Genomic DNA, 24,477 nt, shown 5'->3' on the forward strand with positions numbered 1-24,477 from the left:
TCCGAGCCTGCTCTGCTAGCCCACATTGCCCTCTGGAGGTAAGCATGTCTTCACATCCTCCACTACCCTAATGACAGACACGCAGAACATGGCAAAGCCTCAGCTCTGCGTGGTGAAAGTAAGAACCAGCAATTGTCACAAACAGAAATACAGTGTTGGTCCGGCAGCCTCCAGGAGTTCTGCACAAGTGGATTACCAGTGAATACAAGGCTATCTTTCTAAAAACCAGAATCGTATTTATGTTATCTATTTTCTATAAAATTTTGTACTAATTTGTTTGTTACCTATTTTTGAACTCTTTCAAAAGCACACTATATTTCCCTGCTTGAACAGCCCCCTGAGGGCGGGTGCCTGAAAGCCTCTACACTTGTGTCATTCCATATCCACCACAGGCATATTGAGTAAGTTTGTATCTGGGTTTTTTTAAAACCTCCACTCTACAGTTAAGAAAACTAAGGCAGAGAGCTTCAATAATGTGGTCAAAGCCAAGTAGTAGTAATGACACTGGAGGTTAAACCCAGCAGCATGACTACAGTTCTTAATTAATGCCTTTTGAAGTGCACATATGGGATGAACTTGAACATGTTCTTGATGATTCACTGTCCTTGTTATGATTACCAGTTACTGAGCTCTGTTGTAACAGAGACCTATGTCCCTATGTGGGGCAGGGGTGGGGTGTCTTGATTGCTGGGCTATTTCTGTACTTTTCTGGCTTTTCCCAAGCAGTCATTTCTTTCTATTCTCCAAGCACCAGCAATTGGTTTCACCTTTTCAGCTTCTAGTTTGCTGAAACTAATCTGCTGTAGACAGAAACTCCAGTGAAACAATTTTACTAGGGTTTAATCAAATAAACTCTCTCTGACAAAGGATTACTGAAAGAGTAACTAAGAGTTTGATGTTTACTGAGTGTATAGTATGTGCTAGATGCTGGCTGTGGATGCCTCACAGAATCCTCCCAACAACCCATGAAATGACTACTGTCATTCAGCCCAACACCCAGGTGAGAAAGTCTTGGCAGTCTGACTACAGAGGCCACTGGCTTAGCCCCTGGGTTAGGCTGCCTCTGTAGGTTTGGGGGCATGTAATTTTGCTGTTTGGGGTCTCCTTTGCCTTCTTAGAGATCACAAGCCAAAGCTTTTTGTTTGGTCACAGAAGCCCAGAAGGGCATCTTGTGGCTCAGGAGTAGCTCTCTGCTGTCTTCCAAGCTCTGCTGACAATACTTGAGATTTTCAGATGTCACCAACCACCAAGAGAGCTTGATATGACTGTACATGTTATTGTCATAAAGAACCTGAACTTGACCATATACTTCTGTCATGTGGAAAATTTCTTATAGCTCCAGATAGATTGTATCTGGAGTGAAGAATCCTGCCACCTATGTACCTGGCATAGTGTGAGTCCTCATAAATGCTTACTGGTCTGAAGGGCCACAAAATAGTGAACAGTGAAAATCCCCACTAAGATCCTGAGTCCAGAAAAAGATGGGAAACCTGGTTAGCTCACCCACGAGCCTATAGTTAAAACTCTTTAGACAACAGGTTGTTTTCATTTACGGAGTAATATTAGGTGGTGAGTTCATGTGTATGGGGAGTGGGATAGGGGATACGGGGAGAGTGGAGAAGAAGGGGGCACAGGGTTAATATGAAGTCCAGGATCCCCCTCTACATTGAAAGTTGGTTTAAGTTGGCTTTAACTGATGGCAACTCTTAAGATAATCAGAATTTTCTTACCTTTTTAGCCTTACTGTTGAAAAGCCCTGTGATCTTGTACAAATCATTTGCTTCTTGGATAGTAATTTCTTTTACTCAAATGTGGGCTTTTGACTAGATGAATGTAAATGTTCCTCTAGCTCTAATATCCTTTATTCTTTACATTTTCTAACAGATTCTGTGTAGTTGGATGAGCAGAGAACAAAAACAAAATAATCCAGTGAGGAAAGCCCGTGAATAAACTTTCAGATCCGAGATCTACTCTCTAGCCTATTTTAAGCTCAACTTGAAAAGAAGAACTGTTCTCTGATTCTTTTCCCCTTCAATACTTATTTAACTCCACCCTCCTTCAAAACAGTATTTCCTACTTTTATACTGTCTATATGATTGATTTGCACAGCTCATCTGGCCAGAAGAGCTGAGACATCCGTTCCCCTACAAGAAACTCTCCCCGGTAAGTAACCTCAGCTGCTTGGCCTATTAGTTAGCTTCTGAGATGAGTAAAAGCCTTAACAGGAAACCCATAGAAGACATTTGGCAAACACAAAGCACTCATGCAATTATCTTAAAATATAATCTTTAAGATGAGGAAAGGGTCAGAGTTTAGAATGAGTTTCAGATTGTTATAACATCAAAGATACAAAACATGATTGTGAGTGAAAGACTTTAAAGGGAGCAATAGTATTTTAATAACTAACAGTCCTTACCTCTCAAAAGAAAGATTTGCAGAGAGATGAGTCTTAGCTGAAATCTTGAAATCTTGTCTTCTGCTAAGGAGAACTAAATCCTCTCCAGTGAAATGCCTTCTGAATATGTGCCCACAAGAAGTTGTGTCTAAGTCTGGTTCCCTTTTTCCTTTTTCCTCCAGACAAGAGGGAAGCCTAAAAATGGTCCAAATTAATATCAAACTATAAATGTCAAATAAAATTTTCCTCTAATATATCAGTTTCATGGCACAGTTAGTATATAATTCTTTATGGCTCAAAATTGAAAGTGAGCTTTTCTAGGGGCTTCTCCCAGCTGCCTAATCTAAGATGCAGGGAGTTTGAGACTCACAGGGTTTAATAAGAGAAAATTCTCAGCTAGAGCAGCTGAACTTAAATAGACTAGGCAAGCCAGCTGGTTATAAGACTAAACTACCCAGAATGCATGACATTCATCTGTGGTGGCAGACGAAACATTTTTTTATTTTATTATTTCTTGGGTCTGTATGAAAACTCTTAATTGTGGCAACTCAGAAACTACATACACAAACTTCACAGAGAGTGTGAGGATTTTACAATTCTCTGTTGGTGTCTATGACCTTCTCAGGGGACTTGGGCATCCGGCCATTTCACTCTGACTGTATCACAGCACCGAACATCTGATGGTCTTGCCTTTTAATTCTCTTCTCCAGGAGTGAGAGGGAGGGTAGCATGGTAGTTAAGAGTACAGGCTTCCCGCATTCAAAATCAGTTGCTTCCCAGCTATGTGGCTTTGAGCACGTTACTTGCCCTCTCTATGCTTCCAGGTACTTGTCTGCAAAATGTGAAAAATATTTCCTGCCTCATAAGGTTGCCCTGAGGATTAAATGAATAAATGGGTATGACTCTTAGACAGTGACTGGTATCTAGTATGTGCCCTCGAGGCCTCTTAATTATTACTGGTTTGCTCATAGTGCATGCTCTTTGTGGACTAACTCCAGAGAGTGGCAGCGTCAATAAAAATCTTAAGACTGAGTTGCATCTGGGCATGGTGGCTCATGCTTGCAATCCCAGCATTCTAGGAGGCAGAGGCAGGAGGATTGCTTGAGCCCAGGAGTTCGAGACCAGCCTGGGCAACATAGTGTGATCTTGTCTCTATAAAAATAAACAAAATTAGGCCAGGCGTGGTGGCTTATGCCTGCAATCCCAGCACTTTGGGAGGCCAAGGCGGGTGGATCACGAGGTCAGGAGATGGAGACCATCCTGGCTAACACGGTGAAACCCCGTCTCTACTAAAAATACAAAAACAAAATTAGCCAGGTGTGGTGATGGGTGCCTGTAGTCCCAGCTACTCAAGAGGCTGAGGCAGGAGAATGGCATGAACCCGGGAGGAGCAGCTTGCAGTGAGTTGAGATCGTGCCACTGCACTCCAGCATGGGCAAAAGAGCAAGACTCCGTCTCAAATAAATAAATAAATAAATAAATAAATATAAAAATAAATAAAAATAAACAAAATTAGCTGTTACAGGTGTGGTGGCACCTGTAGTCTCCAGCCACTTGGAAAGGTGAGGTGAGAGGATTACTTGAGCCCGGGAGGTCCAGGCTGCAGTGAGCCATAACCGAGCCACTGCACTCCAGCCTGAGTGACAGAGTGAGACCCTGTCTCAAAACAACAACGACAACAGCAACAACAAAAAGGCTGAGCTGCACCATGCTTGACCCAGTTTCTTAAAATTGTTATCAAAGCTTCATTCACTCCATGGTGCTATAGAGCACAAGATTTTATTTGGTGAGATGGTGCTTTCATGAATTCCCCTAACAGAGCTAGGCTCTCCATCTAGTGAGCAGGAAGCTAGCAGCAAACCTTCCCTTCACTACAAAACTTCATTGTTTGGCCAAAAAGGGAGTTCATTCAATGTAGACATCTATGTATGGAATTAAAAACCTATTGAAGTATAAAACTGTTTGCATTCATGGTGGGCCACTAAATACTTTCTAGGGCTTTATAAAAGATCACTTTCTACTTATTCACAGGGTGGAACAAGATGGATTATCAAGTGTCAAGTCCAACCTATGACATCGATTATTATACATCGGAGCCCTGCCAGAAAGTCAATGTGAAGCAAATTGCAGCCCGCCTCCTGCCTCCGCTCTACTCACTGGTGTTCATCTTTGGTTTTGTGGGCAACATACTGGTCGTCCTCATCCTGATAAACTGCAAAAGGCTGAAAAGCATGACTGACATCTACCTGCTCAACCTGGCCATCTCTGACCTGTTTTTCCTTCTTACTGTCCCTTTCTGGGCTCACTATGCTGCTGCCCAGTGGGACTTTGGAAATACAATGTGTCAACTCTTGACAGGGCTCTATTTTATAGGCTTCTTCTCTGGAATCTTCTTCATCATCCTCCTGACAATCGATAGGTACCTGGCTATCGTCCATGCTGTGTTTGCTTTAAAAGCCAGGACAGTCACCTTTGGGGTGGTGACAAGTGTGATCACTTGGGTGGTGGCTGTGTTTGCCTCTCTCCCAGGAATCATCTTTACCAGATCTCAGAGAGAAGGTGTTCATTACACCTGCAGCTCTCATTTTCCATACAGTCAGTATCAATTCTGGAAGAATTTCCAGACATTAAAGATAGTCATCTTGGGGCTGGTCCTGCCGCTGCTCGTCATGGTCATCTGCTACTCGGGAATCCTGAAAACTCTGCTTCGGTGTCGAAACGAGAAGAAGAGGCACAGTGCTGTGAGGCTTATCTTCACCATCATGATTGTTTATTTTCTCTTCTGGGCTCCCTACAACATTGTCCTTCTCCTGAACACCTTCCAGGAATTCTTTGGCCTGAATAATTGCAGTAGCTCTAACAGGTTGGACCAAGCCATGCAGGTGACAGAGACTCTTGGGATGACACACTGCTGCATCAACCCCATCATCTATGCTTTCGTCGGGGAGAAGTTCAGAAACTACCTCTTAGTCTTCTTCCAAAAGCACATTGCCAAACGCTTCTGCAAATGCTGTTCCATTTTCCAGCAAGAGGCTCCTGAGCGAGCAAGTTCAGTTTACACCCGATCCACTGGGGAGCAGGAAACATCTGTGGGCTTGTGACCCGGACTCAAGTGTGCTAGTGACCCAGTCAGAGTTGTGCACATGATTTGGTGTTGATACACAGCCTGGGCTGGGGGTGGGGTGGGAGAGGTCTTTTTTAAAAGGAAGTTACTGTTACAGAAGGTCTAAGATTCATCCATTTATTTGGCATCTGTTTAAAGTAGATTTGATCTTTTAAGCCCATCAATTATAGAAAGCCAAATCAAAATATGTTGATGAAAAATAGCAATCTTTTTATCTCTCCTTCACATGCATCAAGTTATTGACAAACTCTCCCTTCTCTCCAAAAGTTCCTTATATATATTAAAAAGAAAGCCTCAGAGAATTGCTGATTCTTGAGTTTAGTGACCTGGACAGAAATACCAAAATTATTTCAGAAATGTACAACTTTTTACCTTGTACAAGGCAACATATAGGTTGTAAATGTGTTTAAAACAGGTATTTGTCTTGCTATGGGGAGAAAAGACATGGATATGATTAGTTAAGAAATGACACCTTTCATGTGTGATTTCCCCTCCAAGGTATGCTTAGTAAGTTTCACTGACTTTTAGAACCAGGCGAGAGTCTTGTGGCCTGGGAGAGCTGGGGGAGCCTCTTAAATGAGAAGGAATTTGAGTTGGATCATCTATTCCTGGCAGAGACAGAAGCCTCACTGCAAGCACTGCATGGGCAAGTTTGGATGTAGAAGGAGACAGAGCTGGTTGGGAAGACCTGGGGAGGAAGGACAAGGCTAGATCGTGAAGAACCTTGACGGCACTGCTCCGTCTAAGTTATGAGCTGAGCAGGGAGATCCTGGTTGGTGTTGCAGAAGGTTTATTCTGTGGCCAAAGGAGGGTGAGGAAGGATGAGCATTTAGGGCAAAGAGACCAGCAACAGCCCTCAGGTCAGGGTGAGGATGGCCTCCGCTAAGCTCAAGGCTTGAGGATGGGAAGGAGGGAGGTATTCGTGCAGCATATGAGGATGTGGAGTCAGCAGAACTGGGGTGGATTTGGGTTGGAGGTGAGGGGCAGAGAAGAGTCAGGGAGAAGCCCTAGCCTTCAAGCAGATTCGAGAAGCCCTTGAAAAGACATCAAGCACAGAAGGAGGAGGAGTTTTAGGTCAAGAAGAAGAGGGATTGGTGTAAAAGGATGGGTCTGGTTTGCAGAGCTTGAACACAGTCTCACCCAGACTCCAGGCTGTCTTTCACTGAATACTTCTGACTTCACAGAGTTCATTCCCATCCCAGCTCAAATACTGAGGGGTCTCCAGGAGGAGACTAGATTTATGAATACATGAGGTGTGAGGACTAGGAACATACTTCAGCTCACACATGAGATCTAGGTGAGGATTGATTACCTAAGAGTCATTTCATGGGTTGTTGGGAGGATTCTATGAGGCAACCACAGGCAGCATTTAGCACATACTTCGCATTCAACAAGCATCAAACTCTTAGTTACTCATTCAGGGATAGCATTGAGCAAAGCATTGAGCAAAGAGGTCCCATAGAGATGAGGGAAGCCTGAAAAACTAAGATGCTGCCTGCCCAGTGCACACCAGTGTAGGTATCATTTTCTGCATTTAACCATCAATAGGCAAAGCGGGGAAGGGACATATTCATTTGGAAACAAGCTGCCTTGAGCCTTAAAACTCACAAAAAATACAATTTACCAGCCTCCGTATTTCAGGCTGAAGGGGTTGGCGGGGGGTGCCCTTAGGTACTCTTTCCAGATGCCTTCTCCAGACAAACCAGAAGCAACAGAAGAAACCTCTCTCTCTCCCTTTGAAATTAATATACCCCTTAGTGTTTTGGTCTATTCATTTCAAAGGGAGACAGAGAGGTTGTTTTCTGTTGCTTCTCTTATGATTGTGCATATACTTGAGATTGTTTTGAATTTCGAGGATGGTTAAAACCATCATAGTATACAAGTAAGGTGAGGGAATAGAAAGTGGTGAGAACCACTCAGGGAATGAAGGTGTCAGAATAATAAGAGGCGCTACTGACTTTCTCAGCCTCTGAACATGAACAGTGAGCATTGTGGCTGTTAGCAGGAAGCAATGAAGGTAAATGCCTTTCCTTTTGCTCTTAAGTTGTGGAGAGTGTAAGAGTAGTATAGGACCCTACCCTCTGGGCCAAGTCAAAGACATTCTGACACCTTAGTATTTGCATATTCTTATGTATATGAAAGTTACGAGTTGCTTGAAAGAAAATATGCATCTAATAAAAAAACCTTCTAACATAATTCATTATATTCTTGCTCTTTCAGTGTACATTTAGATAATAGCACTTAAAACTGCCAAAGTAGTTTATAAGTAGCTGTTTTCTTCCTTAGTGTGTGTGCATGTGTGTGTGGTGTATGCAAAGAGAGAGATCATTGTATTTTTGTATTTTCTTTTAAATAATTTTTAAAATTCACTCTTTTCCTGAGACAAATTGCCAGAATAGTTTGTATTTACAGATGATACTTCTAAGAGTAGGGTTGCTGAGCAATTGACTTGAACACTTTTAAAATTCAAATTTTAATTCCACTACTCAAAAGAATTGCCATGTTTTAAAAAAGAGAATCGGTGCCATAAATCAGTTGTCTATGTTTGAAAGTGAAGAAGACACGCAACGTCATGGCCCTGGTCACTTACCCGCAGCCCTGTGTTGTAGGCACATCACAAGTGAGAATGAGGATATGCTTTTCTTTCATTTAAAATCCCTCCCCAAAACTTGGCTCTAATTGCAGTGATGACAATCATGTACATTTGGATTTCTGTGCAGGAGTCTCTTACTCTGAGAGACGACAGGTGCTCCAGGTGGAGGGGACCCGTCTGGGTCACGTTCACATCTGGAACATGCTGGTTTTCAGTCACTGCACACTCATCTCCCAGCGCAGGTCATGGGCAGCAGATGCAAGAGCTGCCCATGGTCCTATTTGGAGGTGCATGAAATGAGCAGAAGACAGAATAGCTGGATCTGACTAGAAGGGCAGCTTCTCCCTACCAAGACTTGAAGGATTGCCTTTCATCTCTTAGGCTAAAAGGTAGAATGAATCAAGGAAGGGCAGGAGGAGGCTGGGGTTAGGGAAGAAGGAAGGGACCATGGAGAAGGGAGATCCATCCCATAGGATGAAGGCAGTGTGGCAGGGAGATTGGAAGGTGTCAGCTTTTATGGCTGACATAAATGCAGCCATGTCAATTACTGCTTTTTCTTTTCCATCTTATTAAATGCCTTCCAATGTTAGCACAAAGAAAAGCTATTTTCAGTGTTGCCAGCCTTTCCAGAGCCCATTCCCATTATCTCCCCAGGCCCATGCCTTTACTCCTTGGAGTTTCAACTCATGACCTTCAGGATCTGACTTTATTCACCATCTCTGGGGTGAATGTACCTTCTGTCTCACCCAGAGGTCCCTATCAAAGAAGAGATTGCATGCCATGGATAAAGTCAAAGTAGAGGTGACTGTCCTTAACAAGGAAGAATAATGTGCAAATTCATAAACTGGGATTCTGTTTACGTTTTGTACTCTAGGGGTTCTTAGTTTAAATCGCTCTGAATAAATTAAGATGCACTGGCATTTCCACTGTAACGATTAAATTTACAAATCATTTATTTTCTATCGGGGGAGAGATAGAGTTCCAAATGCAAACATAACTGTTCAAATGTTAACACTTCTAATGAAAGCATAAGAATTACAACCAACTACCCTCAGGGCTGGAAGCAGAAATGTGAACCGGAAAACAAATCATGAACTTTCCTTTTTTTTTTTTTTGAGATGGAGTCTTGCTCTGTTGCCCAGTCTGGAGTGCAGTGGTGTGATCTCGGCTCACTGTAACCAGTGCCTACCAGATTCAAGTGATTCTCCTGCCTCAGCCTCCTGAGTAGCTGGGACTACAGGTATGCACCACCATGCCTGGGGAATTTTTTGTATTTTTAGTAGAGATGGGGTTCCACCGTGTTAGCCAGGATCTCCTGACCTCGTGATCCACCCTCCTCAGCCTCCCAAAGTGCTGGGATTATAGGCTTGAGCCACCGCGCCCAGCCAACAAATCATGAACTTTGTAACTGCCGTTCCTTGTAGGTTGTTAACACATCCACTTACTTATCGTCAGAGTATGTAGAGATTTTCCACAACCTTCAGGGATAAGGCTGAACAGAAGAGGAAAAAATGTGAAAACATTTCGATAGCTCCTTTACTTTGAAATAAAATTCACTGTAAAAGTTGCTTGTATTTTTCCAAAACAAAGTCAACCTTTAATATTTAAGATTCTATATACAAATACGTATTTTATATAATTAATATGTGTCATATGACATACACTATATCTTTATATTAATATGCATGCATATAATATCTATTTCCTTCCTAATTTTCTATAAGCAATTTTACAAGTCTGACTTCTATTTGCCTCCTTATTGTTACTACATAGTTTGATAATCCGTTTTGTGTCGTTGTGATTCTGTCGTGTTTTGGGGACTTATTTTTGTTTCTCTGGGTGGTCACTAGTTTTCTTAAAGCATTCATGGAAGAGTGTGAATCTTTTTCAAGCTAGGAAGCCATGGCAAGCCTTGGGTCATACTGCCCCCGCGAGGCCACATTGGCAAACGAGCAAGGGTGTTCAACCTCCAGCCTTGGCCGTGGAGAAGACACATGAGGAGGCTTTTCACATTCAGCTGTTTAATGTTTGTCTTTGCCAGCACCATTCCAGTTGTGAAAAAGAGATATTTTCACAGCAGCTCAGGGTAGGTAGTGCACAGCTCACATTCATCATTTCTGAAGACCGAGAGGAGTCTCCATTCGGGGTACAGGTTGATGCCTGTTGTGGAATGAAGGTTCCAACACCCAGACCAATCTCTGCAGTGTGCTGATCTCATGACCTTGCAACAAGATCAGAAAGTGTTTTGTGACTAAGCATTTTTCATAATGCATAAAATGCTCCAAGCTCCTCCCTTGTTTCTCTCTATGATCCTGTATATCTGATGGTTGTGGGTACCAAGTGTTTGAAATAATCAAATGTGATTTGATGTTGGTAAATTTCTTTATCATTCGCACTCTCCTTTCTCTATTATTGTTTATGTAACTGAACCGCAGATTAGTAACTCGTTACTTGCAGAATCCAATTAACAAGAGCAAAGTCAGGTATAAAGCAAATGATTTATTTCAAACCTTCTTCAGGGAAGACGTGCAGGCTCCTGCCTCTAAATGCACTGCTTTGCTGGGCATGGTGGCTCACGCCTGTAATCCCAGCACTTTGAGAGACCAAGGAGGGTGGATCACTTGAGGTCAGGAGTTCGAGACCAGCCTGGCCAATATAGTGAAACCCCCGACTCTACGAAAAATACGAAAAATTAGCCAGGCATGGTGGCAGATGCCTGTAATCCCAGCTACTCGGGAGGCTGAGGCAGGAGAATCGCTTAAACCTGGGAGGTGGAGGTTGCAGTGAGCCGACCTCTTGCCACTGTACTCCAGCCTGGGTGACAGAGTGAGACTGTCTCTAAATAAACAAATAAATAGTAAATGCACTGCTTTGCTTTTGGAGCAGAAAGCAGGCACTTTTAAAAGGCAGGGGAGGAAGTGAGCAAGGGCAGGGGGTTCTGCATGCTGGCATGGTTGGTGCCTAATCTATCGGGCAGTTGAGTTGACATTTTCATAGGCAGAAATAAGTTGAAAAAGTGACCTAAAACTCTCTAGGTGGGAGAGGGTAGTGGGCAGGCCTTCAACCTGCCTTCCTGGAGGGTGAGTTCCATGGCAACCCCCTGGAGGGTGAGAGTTCCATGGAAGTCATGCTTTGGTGTGTAAATCAGCTGTTAACTCTCTAGAGTTCTGTCTTGGAGCATATAGTTAGATGAACTTACCCTGTAAAGAATGTCTGGTGAAGGGGAGGTAAAAGGTGAGATTTGTATTTCTAAAGGGCTAAGTAGAAAGTAGGGCACAAGAGGAAAGGAGAAAAGACAAAATAATTTTAAAAATAATTGTAACATTCCCTTTTACTTAGAAAAAAAGGGACTACTCGGTTATATTATCACCTCGTTTAATCAAACCCTCTTATGGAATCCTAAGGTTTGAAAACAAAAAGGTTGTTGAGGACCAGACAGCCCAACCACTTTGCTTTCTAAATGAGAGAACTGCCTGTCCCAAGCCCCAGAGACTCTGATGTCGTGGGTCTGGAGTGGGCTCCAACAGCGGCATGTTTTGATGGTGCTTCCCAATGGCAAACCATCGGCGAGCCTTTGAATAGGGAAAGTAGGAGCACTTCTGACTCCCTTCACGATCAGCACCTGTGTGCTAATAAATTCACAAAAGCCAACATATTGGAGTCACTTGGGTAGTTTTACAAACAGTGACGTTAAATCCAACCTCAAAAGTTCTGATTCCATCTGTCTGCATTGCTGCCCTGTGGTTGCCCACTGTAGAAGCTCCCCAGGTGACTGTAAGCATAGTCAAGTCTGAGAAGTACTGCCTAAAGCCTATCGGACTGACAGCAAGGGCTGTTGTCTGAGCAAGACTTTGCCTGGCCTGGGGTGGTGTTTGCACCAGGAAGAGTCTCAACTTTCCTAACAGAACACTCCCCAAGCTGGTTTTTTAAAGCATGTGAATCTAGACTTCATTGGCAATACCAGAGATCTGTATTTGAGGTTCCAAGTATTTCACGTTCATTTTTGGTTTTGGGTTATGTTTTCACCTTTCCTTTCCAAGTGAAAAGTAAACAGAAATGGGATGTCTGGCGCCCATGCTGAGCTTGGCGACTTCAAATTCAATAGAGAATAAGTCTCTTGTGTAGAAAAGGGCCTGTCTGAGATGTTTCTCAAATGAATATAGATTTTGCTTATGTGGCTAAAGGGCTCTTCTCCCTGCATTTCCTTATCCCTGCAGCGAGCCATCCTTCTTAACTCTTTCCATGAAAGCATTATTCCTGAAGACCTGGGAACTCGTGCCAGCCCTGGTCAGGCGATGATAATTCTGCAGAGAATTAAAATTTAGCGTTAAAATGTCAATCAATATTGACATTTTGAATATCTTGAATATCCTGGCAAACGGTTTAAACACATGTACACACATACAAACACCTCCTACTATTTACTGAAGAGCAGATATCTGATAACTTAATCTTTTGGTTTTGAGTCAAGACAACTTCTCCTTTTGAAACTGCATACCACTGAATATAATAAAATGTAATTAAGATTGAAAATAAAAAAACTAATAGGAGAATTTCAATATTGTCTATGTTCACTTTAAAATTCCTCTACTTAGGTTTATTGCCATTACCAAAGACTATTCAAAAGTCCTTTTTAGGAGAATCCTAATGGTTTTCTGACATACAGTCAAATAAGGACTCTGTTGATTGGCTCACTCAATCTTCCTGTGGCAAAAAGCAGAACCTGGCAGAGAAGAGGGCAGGGACTTGAAAGTCAGACTGACTTGAGTTCCAGCCTTGAGGCTTGGGCAAGTGACTTAACGTCTCTGGCTCTCAGGATCTAAAAGGATTTCCAGTAGTAATTTGGGGTGTTACCGATACAGGAGCTAAAAAGGAATTATTTAGGCGGTTAGTGAGGGTCAGAGAGTCCTCGGTAAGATTTGCTTTTTTTTTTTTTTTTTTTTTTTTATTGAGACGGAGTCTCGCTCTGTCGCCCAGGCTGGAGTGCAGTGGCGCGATCTCAGCTCACTGCAAGCTCCGCCTCCCGGGTTCACGCCATTCTCCTGGCTCAGCCTCCCCAGTAGCTGGGACTACAGGTGCCCGCCACCTGGCCCGCTTCATTTTTTGTATTTTTTAGTAGAGACAGGGTTTCACCGTGTTTGCCAGGATGGTCTCGATCTCCTGACCTCGTGATCCACCCATCTCGGCCTCCCAAAGTGCTGGGATTACAGGCTGAGCCACTGCGCCCGGCCAGATTTGCTTTTAAGAAAAAGCAGCCCCAGAATCATTTGTTTGCTAACAAAGAAAAGCCTGTAAAATCGGGCTGCAGACATAGATAAGCAAGCTGGAAGGTTGCACGGGTGAATGCCGGCAGCTGTGCCAATAGGAAAAGGCTATTTGGGGGCCAGGCATGTTCAACATGGATTCTCCATCTTCCCTTTTCTTTGTCAACCACGTGTAGAGTAAAGCAACAGGCAACGTGGCACCGGCCAGGTAGAGATCCCCTCTGCATAGTAAAAGATTAGGGTGAGATGGCCAGCTTCTTCCCATGCTATGTAAATGGCATACCTGGTCCAACCAATCTTTTGGGCCCTATGGAAATCAGACACTGCCTCCTCAAGCTAGTCTATAAAACCCCATGAATTTTACCATGGAACTGGGAGATCCACTTGGAACCCCCTCTTTCTGCACGAGAGAGCTTTTCTCTTTTGCCTATTACACTTCCTCTCTTAAACTCACTCCTCCTGTGTTAGCATCCTTGATTTCCTTGGCACGAGGCAACGAACCTTGTGTATTACCCCACACAAATGATGGTGCTTCGTTACTAATAGCAACCTGACAGGGTTGTGTTGGGGTATAAATTATCTAGACCAGAGAGATGCAATAGAATTTTTTTGTAATGACAGGAATGCTTTGTATCTGCATCATCCAAAATGGTAGCCACCAGACCGGGGCGAAATGTGGCCAGTGTGACTGAGGAACTGGATGTTTTCCATGATTTAATTTAAATGTGGCCGATGGCTACTATAGAAGACAGTGTGAGTCTGGCATATTAAAAATACTCAATAAATATTAATATAATTTCAATTTTGGCATCAGTGTTTCCTAGATTTGAATTACTATGCAAGTTGCTTACTGTTTCTAAGCCTCAATTTTCTAATCTGTAATTGGGGCTAATAATAATACCTGCCTTACAGGTTCGTTCAGAGGATAAATGAGAAATTGCATGTTAAGGGCTTAACACAGTGCTTGGCACATAAAAGCTCTGGTAACTGTTAGCTACTTTAATAATTTGCTAATAATGGCTATTTCTTCTTCAGATTAGGATGTGCTCTCCCAAACAGTGCTCTTAGACATAGCGGGCAGTCTAGCTCACTCTCTGCGGTGAAACAGAAGCACTGGCCGACCAGAGTCAACCAGCTATCAATAATTCTGGTCAAATGTAGACTCCACAGCTCAAAGCAAACTGAGAGAGTGAGGGCAGCAGGCCAATTCCCCACCCCTTCCTTCTGGACTCTGACAGAAGCATACACTCAAGGAAGAGCAAGTAGGAATTAATTTATTAAGAGCTAGGTAAGCTAAACCCAATGAGAAGTTCTGGCAAAGCCCCATGGGCAGATGTGGCTTAGGCACAGGAAAGAAGTAGGATTTCATACCACCAGCCTCAGTCTACATCTGGGGCCCTCATCCTCAGCTGTGCCTATGCAAAGGGGAGCAACCGATAAACCCCACCTCCACTCTCCTCCCGTGGAGGCCAGGGATGGCCAGGGGTAAGAAAGGGATGGGAAGTGTTTCCTCCAGCCCTCCTCTGAGAGGGAGAGGAAACTGGGCAAAGCTTCTGTCCTCCTTCAAGCAGAAACAGAAACCTGAGGAGAGGGGAAGTAAGGGGTTCTTCCCAGTACTCTTCAGTTGCGCACTAACCCATCTGCAGCTCAATATTCAGCATTCATTCACTGTCCTTATGAAAATCACTATTTAGAGAGAAAAGCAAGCAAAAAGGCAAAGTTTGAAAAGTACTGTTGAAGTGGCATCATTGTCTGGGGTGAATGCCTGAGGTTTGTGGCCTCACGCTAAGGGAATCGAGGATGCAGATACACAAGAAGTGAGTTTAAGAGCAGAGGTTTAATAGGCAAAAGAAAGAGAGAAGAGAATAGCTCTCTTGCCTGCACAGAGAGAGGGACACCTGAGTGGGTCTTCCTGTTTCATGGTGAAACACAAGGCATTTTATAAACAAGCTTGAGGAAGTGGTGTCTGATTTACTTAGGACCCAAGAGATTGGTCAGACCAGGTGTGATGTTTACACAGCACGCAAAGAAGCTGGCCGTCCCACTCTAATCTTCTATTATGCAGATGAGGTCTATACCTGGCCAGTGCCATGTTGTCTGTTCCTTACTGTATACATGGTGGACAAAGAAAAGGGAAGATGAAGAATCTATGTTGAACATGACTGGCCCCCAGATAGCCTTTTCCTATTGGCACAGCTGCCTGCATTCACCTGTGCAAGCTTCCAGATTGCTTATCGATGTCTGCAGCCTGATTTTACAGGTTGCTCTTTGTTAGAAAAGAAATGATTTGGGGGCTGCTTTTCATTAAAAGGAAAACCTTACCGAGGACTTCCTACCCTCACTATCTCCCTAAACAATTTCTTTTTAACACCTATGTTACTGTGAACGGTGTTAAGATAAGGCTCTGAGAGACAGAGGAGGATGAGTTATGCAATCCAAGGATGGGGGTCTGGAGGAAGAAATCCTAGAGAGCATTGCTGCAGTTGAATAAGGATTAGTTAGAAGCTACTGAGTGGAGCATAGGAGTAGGAACTCTTACACAAATATGCAGAGGTGAAATAAAGCAAGGTATAGTCCAGGTGCCTAAAGTAGCACAGCAGACTTGAGATAGATGATAGATAGGTAGATAGATAGATAGGGTAGGTAGATAGATAGATAGATAGATAGATAGATAGATAGATAGATAGATAGATAGATAGATAGATAGATAGACAGACGTTGGTGTGTGTGTCTGATTGTGTGCATGCATTCCTCCTGCGGGAGATCAGGAACAGTGGGCAGTACGGAGTGACAGGAAGATCAGGAGGTACTCCCTCCAGCCCTCCCCTCTGCTCTGCCCTCCACTGGAGCAGAAGCAAAGCATATGGTGAAGGAGAACAAGGATTCTCACCAGCCCAGTGCCCGAGTGCATTAGTTATTTATCACTCCACAGTCCCCATTCATGTGTTAATTCCACATTTATTAAATGTTTACTGTTTGCAATGTCTATGTCAAGCTGTCAAGTGTAGTTTTTATTCTACAGGCCACAGGCACCCCCTGACAGTGTTAAAAAAAGACAGTAGCATTGAGACAGAAATAATAAGTGCGGTCACAGGAGAATGGAAAATTCCAGGCAGCAGTTCGACTAGTAAAAAGGAAACTGTTGAAATAGCTGCATAATCTGGGAGTCAATAAGAACCTGAAAACCAGGGTGTGAGCCAAGGCTGGTTAACACTGACTGGATCCAACATGGCGCTGGGTTTGTCCTGGGTTTTGCCTAGAACCTCATTATATGCTCAATACCAAATCACATGCCCACCAGGGCCATTCCCTTTCCTGGAACACCCACCCCATGTTTGGTGTAAAAGTGGGTGGCACCACAGCTCTGAGAAATCTTTACCTTTTTCAGGAAACTTCATGAATATTCCACCCCTTGGCTAAAGAAACCCCTAATGTAGAAGCCCCAAACCCTACTGGGCACAACTTTCTCTTGAGTATGCCTGCACTTCCCTTTCTTATTTTATTTATATATTTATTTATTTATTTATTTTTGAGACAGAGTCTCGCTCTGTCGCCCAGGCTGGCGTGCAGTGACGTGATCTCGGCTCACTGCAAGCTCTGCCTCCAGGGTTCAGGCCATTTTCCTGCCTCAGCCTCCAGAGCAGTGGAGACTACAGCTGCCCACCACCACGCCTGGCTAATTTTTTGTATTTTCAATAGAGACGGGGTTTCACTATATTTTATTTTATTTTTGAGACAGGGTCTCACTTTGTCAGCTCACTGCAACCTCCGCCTCCCGGGCTCAAGCAATCCTCCAACCTCAGCCCCCTGAACAGCCCCCTGAATGGGAGAGCAGGCGTGCACCACCACGCCTGGCTAATTTTTTGTATTTTTTTGTAGAGACGGGGTCTTGCCATGTTCCCCAGGCTGGTCTTGAACTCCTGGACTCAGGTGATCAGCCTGCCTCCACCTTCCAAAGTGCTGGGATTACAGGAATAAGCCACCCGCCCAGTCACACTCCGCTTTCTTGAGTGTGTGCATTTTGCTTTGCAATAAGTCTCTCTACTTTCACTTTTCTAACTCGTCCATAAATTCCTTCTTGTGACAGTGTCAAGACCCTCCATACCAGCTGGAGTCAAGGTCTCACCAGTGTTTAGGGACCTCCCCTAATCCACCGGTATCAGCATGATCAGATTTGCTTTTACAGAAAAAGCTTTCTGTCCATAGGACAAAGGGAAGTGACTCAAAGAAGGAGCAGGAGGAGTCACAAGCTCCCTGCCTGACAAGGCCTGGACTACGGCAGAGGCAGTGAGACGGTGAGAAAGCAAGGGTATACAGCCAGCCAAATCCAGAATATAGAAAGTTCTACAGGAAAAAGTGGGGCCAACGTGGAACAGGGGGAAAAGAATTGTTGCACATTAACAGTGCAATGCAATGCACTGTCCTTGTTTATGTCCAGGTTAGAACAAACCAATGAGAAAGCACATCTATGAGACTACTGGAGAAATTTGAACACTGACTAGATATAATATTATGTTAATTATGCTTTAATTTGGGATGCAGTAATGTTTTTGTAGCTATTTCTAAAGAGTCCTATCTCTTAAGGATACACTCTAAAATACTAGTGGAAAATAATCCAGTGGGGTGAGAGGGAGAGGGAAGGGAGAGGAGCATAGATGAAACAATTTTGGGCGTATGTTTGTAACTGTTGAAACTGAGTGATGGGAATATGGAGATTTAACATATTAATACTATTTTCTGCCCATGCAATATTTGAATATTTTCATAACAAAATTGAGAGAGAGATAAAGAGAGAAAAGAGAAAAGAAGAGAAGAGAGAAGAGATGAGGGAAGTGGAGGAAAAAGAGCTTTCTGTCAAGGACCATAGCGGTAGACACAAATGAAAAAGACTACCTTCCTACCATGAATTCTAGGTGTGCACTACCCAAGATGCATCCATCGGATTCTTGCTTCCAGAAATGGTGAGCATGATGCAACCCCACAGAAGCAGTGTCCTGGAGAATAGACCCATGACCATCCAAGGAAGATGTCCCATCACAGAACTGCCCTGGGTCATGTGTTTTCCAAGTCCATATGTCCAGTAGTTCCTTCTTTCCTGTGACCAATGCCACCAATCTTCCAGCACTGGCCTGTATTGCTAGGCAAACTTGAGCCATCCTCTGCTTCTTGCAACTTGTGCCTGAACTAACATGGACACAAAGTCCCCACTTCTCCCATATTCTCAGAATGAAGTAGTTCTGCCTTCACACTTTAGGTGCTAGAGGCAAGTGGATTGCTTGAGCTGGAGTTCAAGACCAGCCTGAGCAACACGGCAAAACCCTATCTCTACAAAAAATACAAAAAGTAACCAAGGGTGGTGGTGTGCACCTGTAGTCCCAGCTACTCAGGAGGCAGAGCAGGAGGATTTCTTGAGCCCTGAAGGTGGTTGTGTTACATGCATCCATGTGAAGAGACCACCAAACAGGCTTTGTGTGAGCAACAGAGCATTTTAATCACATGGGTGCAGGCAGACTGAGTCCGAAAAAGGAGTCAACAAAGGGAGAGAGGAGTGGGGCAGTTTTATAGGATTTGGGTAGGTAGTGGAAAATTATAGTTAAAGGGGGTTGTCCTCTTGCAGGGATGGGCAGAGGTCACAAGGTGCTCAGTGGGAAGCTCCTGAGATTCACGTCCAGGAGAAGGAATGGCACAAGGTTAATCGCTCAGTTAGGGTAGGGCAGGAACAAATACAATGGTGGAATGTCATCTGTTAAGGCAGAAACTGGGTATTTTCACTTCTTTTATGGTTCTTCAGTTGCTTCAGGCCATCTGGATGTACACGTGCAGGTCACCGGGGATATGATGGCTTAGCTCGGGCTCAGAGGCCTGACATTCCTATCTTCTTATATTAATAAGAAAAACAAAACGAAATAGTGGTGAAATGTTGGGGCAGCGAAAAATTTTGGGGGTGGTATGGAGAGATAAGGGGCGATGTTCTCAGGGCTGCTTTGAGCAGGATTGGGGCAGCATGGGAAACTAGAGTGGGAGAGATTAAACTGAAGAAAGATTTTGTGGTAAGGGGTGATATTGTGGGGTTGTTAGAAGGAGCATTTGTTGTATGGAATGATTGGTGATGGCCTGGATGTGGTTTTGTATGAATTAAGAAACTAAGCGGAAGGCACAAGGTCTGAGTAAGAGAAGGAGAAAAACAGGCATTAAAGGACTAAGAAATGGGAGGGCACAGGACATCCAATTAGAGAGTGCCCAAGGGGGTTGGTGAGTTTTTTGTCGCTATCCTTGAGTTTTTTTACATTGTCATATACCAGGCCAGATTGATTTAGGTAAAAACAACACTCTTCAAGGCCTCAGTAGTTTTGGAGGAGAGAGAAATGCAAAGCCAGCAATTGTTTGTTAAAGAATGAGTATAAAAGTAAAGAATAGGACTTCATCAGGGTGAAAGTATTGGAGGGTGCCCTGTCAGCAAAGATCATCTATCCACTCCAAGAGGGAGCCAAGAGTGGCGGACTGGGGATAGTACCAGGAGATATCCACTATGATGGTTTGGAGAAAAAGTGTAAACCGGCAGTGCAAACAGGGGCAGGGCATTTATGAGTAGTTGAGAATGGTGAATAGGAGTATGACTAGACAGAAGATAGTAGAGATGACAAATTTTAGGGGCACAGTCCAAGTAGTGGGGGTGACTGCATAGAGCTCTGTTGCAAAAAGTAAGGTAAGGATGAATAGACTTAATAGACTGAAGGGATGTATTAGGCTCGTAAGAGTTATTACTGTTCTTCAGAAATGCAAGCGAGTTTAAGGGAAGTGGGGGTGAGTACTTGTGACTTCCAGGAGAAAGAGGAGAGATCAGTCTGGCTGTCTGATGGTCACAGCTTTATTCTGGAACGGTGAACCCAATAGGGAGGGTCCTGCAGACGGATGGCAGTTGGGGTGCTATCAATGACCAGGTAGGGTCCAGTCCATCAAAGCTGTAGAGTCTGAGGGGTCAGACTTGAGAAGGACTGATTGTCCAACTAAGGTATCTTCATATGGCTGGGAGTTTGGAGGAGGCAAGAGAAGATTAGCAGCCTGGAGAATTTCCTGTCTAGCCTGCTGGAGGACTGGAAGATAAAGGCAACAGGTCATGGGCCTGGCTCCTGTGTGAGGACCCCAGCAGCACAGCCTTGTATTTCAGTTGTGTGTAAGGAAAAAGGATGGGATGAGTCAGGGAGTGCTACTGTGGGAGTTGTCTCCAGGGCCTTTTTGAGAAAGTGAAAGGAAGAACGGGGAAAATAATTACAGTCTATGGGATTAGTTAATTACCCCTTGTGAGCTTGTAAAGTGGTTTGGTTAGGATAGCAAAGCCTGATATCCAGAGTTGGACGTATCCAACAATGCCTAAGAAGGAAAGGAGTTGTTGCTTGGTGGTGGGGGTTGGGATCTGGAAGATTCACTGAATATGGTCTGCAGGAAGGCTGTGTGTATGTTGATGCAGCATTACACCAAGATAGGTAATGCTAGGGTAAGAAATGGGTGCCTTGGAGGGGGATACTTGGTACTCCTTTGAGTAGAGATATTGAAGAAGCAGGATAGTGTCCTGCTGGGAAGATTGGTAAGAGGGGCTGCAAAGAAGAAGATCGTCAAAATATTGAATAAGGTAGGAGGCAGATGGGCAAAAAGAAAGCAGATCATGAGAAAGGGCCTGGCCAAAGTAGTGTGGCTGTCCCTGAAGCCTTGGGGCAGAACAATCCAGGTAAGTTGTTGGGACTGGTGGGTGTCAGAGTCAGCCCAAGTAAAGGCAAAAAGAGGCTGGGAGGAGGGATGCAAGGGGACGGTAAAGAAGGCATCTTTGAGGTCGATAACAGAATAGAGTTGTGGAAGGTGGTATTGAAGATAGGAGGGTGTACGGGTTTGGCACTATAGGATGGAAGGGAAGGACGATTTGATCAACAAGGCGAAGATCCTGAACCAACCTGTAAGACTTGTCCGTTTTCTGGACGAGTAGGAGAGGGGATTTGTAAGGAGAATTTGTAGGCTTTAAGAGGCCATGTTGTAACAAGCAGGTGAAAAAGGCTTTAACCCTTTTAAAGCCTGCTGTGGGATGAGATATTGGCATTGAGTGGGGTAAGGGTGATTACATTTGAATGGGATGATAAAGAGTGCATGATCGGTCACCAAGGTAGGAGTAAAGGTATCTTATACTTGTGGATTAAGGTGGGGAGATACAAGGGGAGGATGTGAAAGAGGTCTTCAGTTGGGTAAAAGTGAAGTAATGAGATGTGGCTGCAGCCCAGGAATGGTCAGGGAAGCAGATAATTTGGTTAAAATGTCTCAGCCTAATAAGGGAACTGGAGAGGTGGGGATAACTAAAAAAGAGTGCTTAAAAGAATGTTGTCCAAGATGGCACCAGAGTGGGGAAGTTTTAAGGGGTTTAGAAGCCTGGTTGTCAATACCCACAACAGTTATGGAGGCAAGGGAAACAGGCCCTTGAAAAGAAGGTAATGTGGAGTGGGTAGCCTCTGCATCGATTAAGAAGAAGACGGACTTACCCTCCACTGTAAGAGTTACCTGAAGTGTCTGTGATAGTCCAGGAGGCTTCCCAGGCGATTGAGCAGTATCAGTCTTTAACTGCTAAGCCGAGAAGATCTGGGAAGGAGTCAGTCAAAGAGCCTTGGGCTAGAGTTCCAGGGGCTCTGGGAGTGACTGCTGGGCAAGTTAAATAGTCCAATTTCCAGTGGGGTCTCTCACAGATGGAACATGGCTTAGGAGGAATCCTGGGCTGCGGGCATTCCTTGGCCCAAGGGCCAGATTTCCAGCACTTGAAGGAAGATCCTGGGGGAGGTGGTCCTGGAGGAACACCTGGCTGCTGCGGTTTAGGTGTTTTGAAGTTTTCATGTGCTGGAGATGTGGCTGGGGTTTCTCGTACAGCAGAGGCAAGTAATTGCAACTCAGAAGTATGTTGCCACTTGGCTGCCTCTTTTCTATTATTGTACACCTTGAAGGCGAGGTTAATGAAATCCTGTTGTGGGGCTTGAGGGCTGGAATCTAATTTTTAGAGCTTTTTCTAATGTCAGGAGTGGATTGGGTAATGAAATGCATATTGAGAATAAGACAGCCTTCTGCCCCTCCGGGTCTAGGGTGGTAAAGCGTCTAAGGGTTGTTGTCAAACAGTCCATGGACTCAGCTGGGTTTTCATATTTGACGAGAAAGAGCCTAAACGCTAACTGATTTGGGAGAGGTCGGCTAAAGAAAAAGGAGCATTAACCTTGACTATGCCTTTAGCTCCAGCCACCTCTCTAAGAGGAAATTTTTGGGCAGGTTGGGGAGGGCTAGTCGCGGAACGAAACTGTAAGCCAGACCGGGTGTGAGGAGGGGAGGTGATAGAAGGATTATAACGTGGGGCAGCAGAGGCTGACGAAGAACTGGGACCTGGCTCGGCCTGTCAAGGAGCAGCCTGGGGAGAAAGAGAGAGGTCAGATGGGTCCGTAGAAAAGGAGGATTCAAAGGACTCAGAGCTTGGGGTGGAGACTGAAGGGACAGACAGGAGAGAAAGGAGAAAGATTTGGGACAAGTTGCCCTGGGAGCACAGACTAGGGAGGGACAGATGTGTAAAGAATGCCTGGATGTCAGGCATCTCAGACCATTTGCCCATTTTAAGACAAAAATTGTCTAGATCTTATAGGATGGATAAATCGAAAGTGTCATTCTCTGGCCACTTGGAACTACTGTCGAGTTTGTAGTGGGGCCAAGTGGTATTACAGAAGGAAATAAGATGTTCAGGTTTTAAAAAGAGTGCATAAAAGAATGTTGGAAGTGGTGTGGCTCAGCAAAAACCTGAGAACAAAGAATGAGCCTTCTGATATCTCATGGTTAAATCAGCACAAATGAAACCATTTTATAACCAACCTTTTCCCTCCTGAGCTGCATTTGTCCTAGAACCCATTTAACCCTTCCTGACATGTTCAATCCAGCCCTGTGATTTTTCAGTCACATTCAAGATGCATAGAATTCCTTTTCTGTTCAGTGCTCCCCAGCCAATCTTTTTCCCTTCCCCCACCCCACAGTTACCAATTCCAGTGTTTCAGTTCCCAGCAGAGGACGACAGCTCCACCAGGAGACATCTAGTGTTATCTGGAGACATTTTAGTTGTCCCAGCTGAGGGCACAGTGCTGCTGGCATCTAGTGGGTGAAGGTCAGGAATGCACCTCAACATCCTGGAACACTCGGGACAATCCCCCGCAACAAAAACCTATCCATCCAGAACATCAACAGGGCTGTGGTTGAGGAGTCCTGCTCTAGTGCTTCCTCCTTGCTGTATCCTCATCAAGGGGGGCTCGGGGCCCCCCTTGATGTCAGGGGCTGCTACAGGCTCCTGGCAGATTTTGGCAACTTGCTCCAGACTCATGGAACATTCAGGATTCTTAGCATGGACACAGGAGACTCAGGCTGTCCACAAGAACTCTCTTTTTCTTCACCCACTCTTTCCCATCACTCCACCACTTCCTCTGCCTTCCCAAATGCCCTTCGTGAGTCCCACCAGGGGCCAGAATACCACCCTCTCAAGCCTCCCCAGTGGCGCGCACACAACTGGAGAACCTGTCTCCCAGCTGGCAAGGCGTCTTGGGATCCCAGCACTTCTCGGTCTTTCCCAGCTTGTTTGTATATGGAGTGGGGTGGGTTCTCTCACACAGGAGAAATTACAAGGAATTACGTGAGGGGAATACAGGAATTTCTGTGGAAACGGTGTGTGAGAAAACATGGGAAGAAAACAACTTCAGGAAATGGTTAAGTGGCATCTTGAGAGCAGAAAGTGAGAAGGGAGCAGGAAGAAATGCGGCTGGAACCTGGGAAGGAGAGGACAGGTGGGGATGGCCTTGCACACTGTGGGCACTGAGGAGTGTGGGCCCGTGGCATGGGTGGAGTTTCAAGCCAGGGAGAAGATTCCCGTTTTGAACTTTGGATTGGCCCTGGCAATGTGGAGACTGTATTGGAGGAAGGCAAGGATGGAGGAGACCCCCTAGGTGGAGGTTTGGCAATGCTCTCTCCAGGATATAGAAGAAGCCTCTTCCAAGGTAGGAAAGTCCTGAGTGGAGAGAAGTTAATGGATCTGAGGGCTGCAAGGGAGGAC

At 44.5% G+C, this 24,477-nt stretch overlaps 1 protein-coding gene across 1 annotated transcript; it reads left to right on the forward strand.

Moving 5' to 3' along the window:
* The first annotated feature begins 2,037 nt into the window (after nucleotides 1-2,037).
* Nucleotides 2,038-7,715, forward strand: CCR5 (C-C motif chemokine receptor 5). The gene is made up of 2 exons (XM_010374788.2): nucleotides 2,038-2,163; nucleotides 4,427-7,715. The coding sequence occupies exon 2, from the start codon at nucleotides 4,438-4,440 to the stop codon at nucleotides 5,494-5,496; it is 1,059 nt and encodes a 352-aa protein (XP_010373090.2). The 5' UTR covers nucleotides 2,038-2,163; nucleotides 4,427-4,437; the 3' UTR covers nucleotides 5,497-7,715.
* Nucleotides 7,716-24,477: the final 16,762 nt, after the last annotated feature.

The sequence above is a fragment of the Rhinopithecus roxellana genome, chromosome 1, assembly GCF_007565055.1.
Source record: "Rhinopithecus roxellana isolate Shanxi Qingling chromosome 1, ASM756505v1, whole genome shotgun sequence".
Lineage (NCBI taxonomy): Eukaryota > Metazoa > Chordata > Mammalia > Primates > Cercopithecidae > Rhinopithecus > Rhinopithecus roxellana.

Excerpts from the sequence above, each read along its gene's own strand:
- CCR5 (XM_010374788.2), top strand. The coding sequence starts at position 4,438 with ATGGATTATCAAGTGTCAAGTCCAACCTATGACATCGATTATTATACA.